The sequence below is a fragment of the Triticum aestivum genome, chromosome 3D (assembly GCF_018294505.1).
Source record: "Triticum aestivum cultivar Chinese Spring chromosome 3D, IWGSC CS RefSeq v2.1, whole genome shotgun sequence".
Classification (NCBI taxonomy): domain Eukaryota; kingdom Viridiplantae; phylum Streptophyta; class Magnoliopsida; order Poales; family Poaceae; genus Triticum; species Triticum aestivum.
Window position 1 is genome coordinate 2871365 of NC_057802.1, and position 10297 is coordinate 2881661.

General features: G+C 43.3%; 1 protein-coding gene across 1 annotated transcript; it reads left to right on the forward strand.

Moving 5' to 3' along the window:
* Window positions 1–6680: 6680 nt before the first annotated feature.
* LOC123076749 (probable serine/threonine-protein kinase PBL28) lies at window positions 6681–8418 on the forward strand. The gene has a single exon (XM_044498864.1). It carries the CDS (start codon window positions 6750–6752, stop codon window positions 8106–8108), a length of 1359 nt encoding a protein of 452 aa, XP_044354799.1. The 5' UTR covers window positions 6681–6749; the 3' UTR covers window positions 8109–8418.
* Window positions 8419–10297: the final 1879 nt, after the last annotated feature.

Consider the following 10297-nt stretch of genomic DNA (forward strand, 5'->3'; position numbering starts at 1 on the left):
CTTTCCATAAAGTAACCATAAAGCTGATTTTCACTATTCACGACGACATTTTTCAGCGTCTGATCGAACTGAAAATATTTATGTGGGCTAAGAACATTTCCAGTACCCACTAAAATGATTTTCAACGTGTTCCGAAACAATTCCGGTTTTAGTGATTTTCATCTGTGAAACGCATCTGAAGTGGCTCCGGCAGCTCCGGAACATTTCCGGTTTTTATCTCAGAAAATTCCAAAAAGCTTCCAGAATGATTCTGGCATCCTCCAAGAATTATCAGGCATGTGCCGAAACCAATTTGACTTAATGGTGTATCCCGAAACAACTTTTCGGTATCATCGAAACTTATCCGATGACCTCTCTCTGCGGTACGATTCCGCTGTCCGAAACTTTTCGGTGTCCGAAACTTTTTCGGTGATTTTCTCTCAGACTCCCTGTCTAGTATTCAGCAAATAGATGACCCTTAAGCGTGTGACCCTATAGGTTCGGTGAAGTATAGACATGACCTGGAACCCCTTCCGATCAATGATCAACATCGGAGCCGTGGACACCCATATTGACCCCTATACCCACACGAATGAATATTCGAGTGAACCTCCAGTTGAGGTGAGCTATTCCTGTTGCTTCACGATATATCACAAACACCTGAGGTGAGATTTATTGCATCCCCGTGGGCCAACACTTTGTCCACTATGCAAGTTACCTCGTTACCGGTTTTGTTCTCTTTTCTCGTTTCGTGTTCCGGCATCCCCGTGATCAAATCACAAAGTGTCTGGCCAGACGATGATGGACACCGTAACACCGAGGGGCCCGAGTATATCTCTCCATCGTCGGAGGAGCAAATCCCAATCTCGAGCTATCAAGTTACTTAACATACTTTCCCATGAACCCGTAAGCCGCCGTAATAGCCATCCAGTTACGGATGACGTTTAACAAACCCCAAAGTTCATGAAGCAAGCATGAAGAAACTCGATACTCTCATGGTCTAAGGAATTATGCAAACATTAACTATCTCTGTGTTATAAACCATTAACTTGTGACGAATGTATCTCATAGCATAACATCAATTCGGGTCGATTCAACACAAATGTCCTTCCTGACATTGTGCCCTCAAAGTTGCTTGGCATAGACATGCCCATGATTGGGAAAACATAATCATCATGCAACACTTGAGCTAGTCTTAGAGGCATGACTAGGAATACATTTTACCGTTTATTATTCCACACGTGCATATGGGTTCTCCACAGAGCCTTTATGGATATACAGGCTCGGGAACCACAGCAGTTATAGCATGGAACATAAACATAATTATGAACAGGGAGATAATCAATAACATTTATTATTGCCTCTAGGGCATATCTCCTACATGAATCACATCCAGTTGATGTAGTAGTTAGGGTTTTCTAATTAGATGTTTAGTTAGGGCTTTTTGTATTGGATTCAGTTATAGCCTCTGATATGTAGAATGTGTGATTGAATCACATCCAGTAGATGTAGTAGTTAGGGTTTTTTAATTAGATGTTTGGTTGGAGATTTTTTGTATTGGATTCAATTAGAGCCACTGATAAGTAGAATTTGTGATTGAATCACATCCAGTAGATGTAGTAGTTATGGTTTTTTAATTAGTTGATTAGTTAAGGTTTATTTGTATTGAATTCATTTATAGACAGTTATATATAGAATCTGTGATTGAATCATCCAGTAGATGTAGTAGTTAGGGTTTTTTAGTTAGTTGTTTAGTTAGGGTTTTCTTGTATTGGATTCATTTATAGCCAGTTATATGTAGGATCTATGATTGAATCATCCAGTAGATGTAGTAGTTATGGCTTTTTAATTAGTTGATTAGTTAAGGTTTATTTGTATTATTAATTTATAGACAGTTATATAGATTCTGTGATTGAATGATGTAGTAGATGTACTAGTTAGTGTTTCTTAATTAGATGTTTAGTTAGGTTTTTTTTGTATTGGATTCATTTATAGGCAGAGATAAATGTAATTAAATGGTGTGACTGAATGATGCAGTAGAAGTAAGAGTTATGATATTTTAATTAGACGTATGAGTTAGTGTTATTTGTACTGGATTTATTTATATCCGATGATATATGTAAGTAAACTTTGTGATTCAATGTTGCAGTGGATTTAGGAGTTAGTGTTTTTTAATTAGATGCTGGAGTTAGGGTATTTTAATTAGATGTAGGAGTTAGGCTTCACCATTTCACTTATTCTGACATATGAGTGCTCATTCAGAACTGCTCTGAACTAAATATTTATTAATATTTATAAATGAAATGAAAACCTAACATGTTTGTGAAGTTATATATAAAGGTCCTATTTGCATTGTCTGTCAAAAAACTGCTATTTCATTGGTTTCTTAATTGAGGAAAACTTGCATGCTAACTACAAACCCTTGCGCTTAGGGACCTGACAATTCTCTACCAGGGATAGGAATTTGATCCACCAAATATGAACATAGTATAATTGCGGCGTCAACATCATAGCTCTTACAACATAATCAAGGAAATGAGCCTACGGGTGTGTGCGTACCTAGCCCAGTTCACAGTGCCATGGTAGCCGCATGACCTAACACACAATATCCGACTTTGAAGAATTGTGTCTAGTTTCCTTTAATTTATAGTGAAATGTTCTTCAAAAAGTTTCACAACAGAAGAAAGCCCCGTTTACTCCATTTTGCTCTCTCTCTAGGCGACATAGGGGTTGCCGTGCCCGCACCCTCAACCCTCCTTTCGGGTTGGCGCTACAACCTACAATTTCGAGGTCGACGCCTTTGGGTGCGTGTGGTGGCGCTCGCTAGGATGTTGTGGTTTGTCGTGTTCCGTGAAACTTGAAAGGCCTAGACCTGCCATCCAGTGTGTAGCCTCTCGCTCCAGTATTGTGAATTAGATAGATGTAGTGCTTTTGGCTAGTGTGCTTGCCATATGACCATGTTGTAAACCTAATTTAGCTTGGTAGTTTGGCCATCCTGTCCTTGGTCTTTCAAAATTAATCAGGTTTTATGTGTTTTTTTATCTGAATTTTTCCTGTATCGATTTGATTTTTTAATTTGAAAGAGCGTGTATACTATTAAACTATGGGACATGAAAAGATCATTGGCCCAAGGGTTACATGCACAAACGGGTTTAACACGGGTTTATTATGAACCACACGATATGGCTACCGTGAAGAACTGTGTTGGTACCGATAACATGATCCGACTGGTTTATTTATTACAGGATTCCCTTTTAGTTTGTACACACCTCCCCTTGTATTATAGGTCAAACTTTGGCTGCCAATAGGACTGGCAGCATGTAAGTTACATATATCATATATAGCACTGTCTTCGTTCCATAAGGTAGTGCGTAACTATTTTTAAAAAAAAATCAGACTTCACAAAGTATGATCAAAATTATAAATAAATATTTCTACATTAAAAATACAAGATAAACATCATTAGGTGTGTGATGAAACACATATTTCAATTATGTTTATTTAATATATTTTTCTATCGAAAATTTCCTCCATATATTTTTGTCCAAGCCTGCAAGGGATCGACTTTAAAAAAATCTATGTTGCACCACACATTCTGGAATGAGGGGACTATATACTGGAGTACTAATCAGTTGCCATGGATGCGCACGTCGCTACAGCTTGCTTGTGGAGAAAGAAGGTGTGTAGCGCGCCATCCCATCTCTGTCGAGAAAGTTCGTTCCGGGCCAAGCCGTCGAGACCGCTCCGTCTACGCAGAGCTAGCATGGACCGTGGAGCAATGCGTGTGTGGATGATGGAGGAGGGCTCGCTGTCACCGGCCGGAAGGTGAGGCACTGGCTAGGGTCGGCCGTATGATGAGCGCTGACCTTGATGACCACCCATTAATTATTTCATTCACACCGTATCTCAAAAAAAAAATCACACCATATATAGTACTCTCTCCGTCCGGAAATACTTGTCATCAAAATGAATAAAAAGGGATGTATCTAGACGTATATTAGTTTTAGATACATCTATTTTTATCTATTTTGATGACAAGTATTTTCGGACGGAGGGAGTACGTAGTCACGGGTGCTGATGGAGAGCGATCGAGGAAGACCTGCTGCCGACGTCGATCGCCGCAGAATTTCCACTCACGCGCGCGGCGACCATTCAAATACCAGAATCTGAAATTAATTAAATGGGCGAGAGAGAAGGATCCGAGCATATCTTCTCTCCACGTACATTCTAGTCTACAAGTTATTCATAATTCACGCTGCACTCCATTGTAATGACCAAACTACAGACCAGTCGGTTGATCATCGTACAATTATGCTGCATCCTAAGTTCGTACGCACAGTAGTTTCGATAAACATATTCACAAGGACATACATACGCTTGTTTATTGCACAATCCAAAGGTCAAATGAGTACTCAACATATGGTCACAGGGTTGTGATTTACGGAGAACGGTTGTCACTATAGGCTGACGATAGCCCCGGAAGGTGACGCTCAAAATAGTACTACAGTGTAAATTTAGTTTCTAAGCTCAATGATTTTGATAATTCAAAACGCTGCCCACTCAGTGAACAGTAAATGAAACAATATATTAATTTTCTTTAAAATATAAAATTTTCAGGCATCCAAGATGCTCATGTCGACTAGGAGCAACATTTCATGGTCTTTGGACACCTGAGGAGCTCACAAACCTTTCCTTTTGTCTTTGAACAGTATTCTGTTTCGAGGTTTCTCAGACACCCAAATTTTGATATATTTTCTTCGCACGAGCTCCTTAGATGTCCAAACATCATGACAATTTGCACGCACCTTGCGCACACGAAAATCTGGGATGCCTAAAAAAAATTCAAATTCTTCTGAATTTATTAGTATTTTATTCAAATTCACTGTTCATGCCTAGGTGCAGCGCTCTCCAATAATTTGCATTACAATGTAAGTTTAGATTCTATTGCCATAGGTTCAACAATTTGCATTATTCCACTGTAAGTTGGGACAGACTGAGTCTCTAAAGCGACTTCGCTGAAAGAAACAATAAAGTCCCGATAGCGACTAGCTCCATGTAATGAATTAAATTCCCCCAAAAAACTTACCAACTACGGGGCAGGCTGCCTCCACTTGTACTAAAATAAATTATATGTATTTTTAGATTCAGTTTTGATGTTTTAATTATCCATGATCCATACAATGAATTTTATTGAAATATATTGCAATCATATGTATTTGTGATAGCCCTAGATGAGTTTTGACTTTTGAGAGATACATCTAAGGAACCGAGCCGTGGGGTCGCAGATCCAACAACATGATCGAGGAGATGAGCTTACTGACACCTACACTGCCTGGCCAGTTGCGTAAATGTTGCCACCTTACCCAACTCACTCCACAACATGGCACCCAAGATCACACACTTCATCATCTGTTGAATTTTCGGTGGGCTTTAGACCGAATAATCAAATAATTCCTGGATAAATCTTAGAGGCCCTTGTGTGGATTCATAATATGGTGGGAAGTTTAGTCTCATCCATAGAACGGAGAAGAGTTGGTACAGACTTATAAGGGGTTCTCTTTCACATCTGATTGGATCATGAGGAGAGGAGTGGTTTACGCATGCTCCTTCTCCACCGTTTGAGCATTTTATTTCCTGAACTAGAGTTTTGCTCATATATATGTCAGATGTGTTGTTTAATTTTTCCGGTGGAAAATGAATAATTAATCACGATTTATTAACGAACGCATTACATACGCTGGCAACCTTAACTGTGACATGATCAGATCTCATATGCTCTACCTTTTCTGGCACGAACCAACACCATAGTTCCTCTCCCTTCTGCCGCTTCGTGCTACTCCACCACCTCCACCGCTTGCACGGTGTACGAAAGATCAGTCCTCGTGAACCCCATCCTTTTTTTCGAAAACACCACCCATATAATATTACAAACTTATAAGAGTTCCACCGTACTGGTTATCAAAACTAAACTTAGCTAAATCATGCACCACCACATTGAACCATATCCTTCTTTATCCTGCATCGGGAGAATGGCGACTTCAAACACTTTCTCGACTTCCCTGCCGTTGCTATTTGTGAGGTATCTGATGCTAGGAAGAATGTGGTAGCCGCCGCTTCGACCTTCCCAAGTCGAGGTATGATGTGTTCATCCTGTGTCTATTGGTTTATGTGTTTGCACTAGTATTTAGTATGTTCATGAATATGCATATTCTATACCTAGTACATACTGGTATGATTAGCTTATGCAATATGGAATTTATATTCACTCGCAAAAGAAAAATGTGAAATTTATATTATTGACACAGTCGACATGATTCTTGTGTAGATTATGTTGATAAAAAAACTGCTAATTTAGCCAACATCAACACTGTCTCGGTCAAGAGAAAATTTCAACCGCGGGGGAGGCCGTGGAAACCGCGTGTTTGACGGCAGTATGAAAGACATGCATGCATGGCCCGTCCATCACCTCGCGCGGGCGGAATTTCCTCGAACACTCCTCCATCGCCTAGGTAGCTTTCAATTTCTGTATATCAGAATCGAAATTAAATGGTGAGAGCGAAAGGATCCGAAATGTTCTTCTCTGGACATTGCATTTCTCATGTCACACCGTGCCAACCTACCAACTATACGTACGCCACGCGGCAAATATATCCAGGCCCTGCGTGCCTACAGAAAACATATACTCCTCTTCTAGTTCTAGCTAGTAGTACATCCTCCTCCTCCTCCTCCTCCCCTCCTCCCTCCTGCTTGGTACCAGTATACAGTGAGTCATGGACGGGCTAGGGCATACCGCCTTGGTGGCGCAGCTCGTCGGGACCGTGGGCAGGCTCATCTCCAAGATCATTGATGCTGCGAGGACGGCACGCCAGAACAAGCGGGAGTGCGAGTACCTCGCCGTCCTCCTGTCCATCATCGGCGACGTGCTTCCTCGCCTGCCGCATGACGCGGATGTGGATCGGCCGCTCAGAGAGCTGGGCAAGACGCTGGGCGAAGCGCACGAGCTGGTCCTCGCCTGCCAGAATTGGAGCACAGCCAGGCAGCTCATCGGCGCCCGCTGCCATGCCGACAGCTTGAAGGAGGTCAGTACGAGGATCGACTCCTACATCAACCTCTTGAACTTGGTCTTTAATACCACCGCCGGCCGCTCCCCTCGCAACCACACGACGACAGCGCCGTCGCCGGGCAGTTCCTCTCGTCCTGCCGGCCCCGTGAGGCTCACGTGGGCGGATACAGCAGCGGCGACCAATTACTTCGCCGACGAACTCAGACGAGGCAGCTCGGAGGCGTTGTACAAGGGCCGTCTCCGCGACGGCCCGGAGGTGGCCGTGAAGGTGCTGAACAAGAACGGGCGGCACAACGTGGAGGGCGCGTTCGTGGCAGAGCGCTACATCCTCTCCCCCCTCCGGCACGACCACATCGTGCGACTCGTCGGCTGGTGCTCCGATGAGGAGGACCGCATGTTCGTCTACGAGCACGAGCAAATGAGCAACGGCACGCTCAGAGACCACCTGATGCGCCTGCGCCGGCGCGCGCGCGTTCGAGCGCGCCTGCGGGGCGGCTCCTCTAGCTCGTCGCCGGTGAGGGCGACCTGGAAGGCGCGCGTCGAGGTGCTGGTGGGCGCGTCGCAGGCCATCGAGCACTTGCACGGCCGCGCGGTCATCCATCGCAACGTCAGCTCGTTCAACATCCTCCTTGACGGAAGCTGGTCACCGCGCCTGTCTGGCTTCGGCGAAGCGATCTTGCAGGAGGCGACCGGCGACCAGCTTGTCGCCGAGGTCGTCGGCACGCCCAGTTATCTCGACCCGGAGTACCGCCGCACGGGGCGTGTGAGCCCGGCCAGCGATGTGTACAGCTTCGGGACGGTGATGCTAGAGGCGCTGACGGGGGAGGATCCGGCCACTCTGCAGGTGGACTCCGCGCTGCTGGCCATACGGAACAACAAGCTGCGGGATGTGCTGGACCGCCGCCCGGCCACGGCGGGGCAGCTGGAGGCGCTGGAGCTCGTGGCACGCACGGCGGAGTGCTGCCTGTACCCGCATGGGAAGGACAGGCCGGCCATCTCGAAGGTTGTGGTCAGCCTCGCGAGGGCGCTCCTGATCATAAATTTTACTCCATCCGTTTCAAAATAGATGACCCAACTTTGTACTAATTTTAGTATAAAAGTTGGATTATCTATTTTGGAACGGAGGAAGTCAGTCGGAGACTAACTCAGGGCGTCTCCCTCGAGGCCCAGGGAGAACTAATATTGCTAAAGCATACTCTCACTTCATTGTATAACTTCAAATCTGTCTTATTCTGTATTATATTTGGACATGTATAAAATACTGATGCTAAAATCTATAAAGGGGTAGTGAAGCAAAAACTACCCTCATGTTTTAAACAACAAATCTACTGAGAGCACCGTTTTGGTATATTGAGCTTCTTTTTCTAGTCTTTGTTTCTTCCTAAGCTTTTCAGCATGAGAATCATACTTCCTAATTGTCAAAGACATGATGAAGATTGAGGAACAGAACCTATGAAATTATAAGTGATTAAGTCGGAGCCAAGCTGATCTGATGCTAACATTTGGCTATTTGACAAATCAACATTTGCCAAAATCTCTCGCAAAAAAAAAAACATTTGGCAAAACAGAAAGTGCCAAAATTTGTCCACTTTTCATGAGATTGGCAAGAAAGGTCAGTCATCCATCAATCACTAGCCAATATTTGACATTTGCCAAATTTTAGCATGCCAACTATTAGGATCTAACCAATCATGCTCTCGGTTTCCTATGAGAAGAAAGAAACGGAGGCAGGGCTGAGCTCCAAGGCCGAGCCTGCTGGAGCTCGAGCGAATTTCGTGTTGTGGGGGAAATGGACTGGTTCTGTGGGGAAAAAATAGGAACATGTAACTAGTCAGCTCTTATTATATCACTCGAGCGAGGGCGACCGCTCATCAAAATTTTGTCAACCGTAGTAGTACACTGAACTTAATTTTGTGAGTGCATGGTTTACTACACTTATCATTGTGTATGGTATACGGTCACCATTGACTTCCACCAATCCATGTACGTAAAGTTCAATTGATGAGTCAGTACAAACAACTTCCGTCACGGAACACATCGCCAGGAATATGATCTGGACAATCCTGAAGATAGAGGTTACAACTTACAAGGACCTCATATCACTACAGGAATCAGGCACTTTGCCGTCAGCCATGGCTTGACGGCAAAGGCATGCCTGGCGGACGGCAAAGGTCTTTACCGCCAGCCAGAAGACGGCAACATGTCTGGCTGAATAAGCTACGGCAAAGGCCTTCTTGCCGTCTACTGGCAAACGACAAATATGCAAAGGGTAGACGGCAAAGAGCCTGAACGGCACACGTGACAGCTTAGGTCCGTTAAAGGGTTAATGGCGTGCTTTGCCGTCAGCTGGCAGACGTAAAGGCCTTTGCATCTTTGCTGTCCGCAGCCCAGTGCACCACAGGTTGGTCAGGTAGCTGACATGTGGCAGCTTTGCCTTCTGCTGTCAGACGGCAAAGAGCCTGTATAGCCTCTTTTTTTTCTGTTTTTTCTTAAATTCATTCAATTTGACAGAATTTCACGGATATATATATACACATTTCAAAATAATTTCAACAAGCATACCAACAATGAATTTCCAACAAAATATCCAACATACAAGTTTCCAACAACATATCCAACATACAATGGTTTCTAACAACATATCCATATGAACATACATATCCAAAACAAGTTTCCATAAACAAAAAGGAAGCACAAGTAGAAGAGTACATCAATGCAAGTTTCCTCATCTAAAGCAAATCTGCAAAGTAGGAAAGATGAAAGTTAGAAGAAGAAGAAGACTAGCTAGAAGAAGAAGAAGAAGAATTTATCTTCTCTTTCTTTTTCTCCTCTCCTCTTCTGTATCTTCTTCTTCTTCTTACTAAGGTAGGTAAAAATGCTGTTTTTTAGCTAAGCTAGGTAAAAATGCTCAGTGTGTAGGTCATTTTAGAGCTAAGCTAGGTAAATAGGTCATTTTGGAGCTAACCTAGGTAGTTATGCCATTTTTGAGCTAACTAAGCATATTTACTCATTTTGAAGGACAAATTGGTAAGTGTAGGCCATTTTGGAGCTAACCTAGGTAGTTATGACATTTTTTAGCTAACTACGCATATTAAGTCAATTAGGAGTAAAAAATGCTAAGTATAGGTCATTTTACAGCTATCCTAGGTAAAGTATGTCAGTTCAGAGCTAAGTAAGGTTATTATGTCATTTTCGAGAAAAATAAGCTAGGTATAGGTCATTTGGGAGCTAAACCAAGGTTATTATGCCATTTTT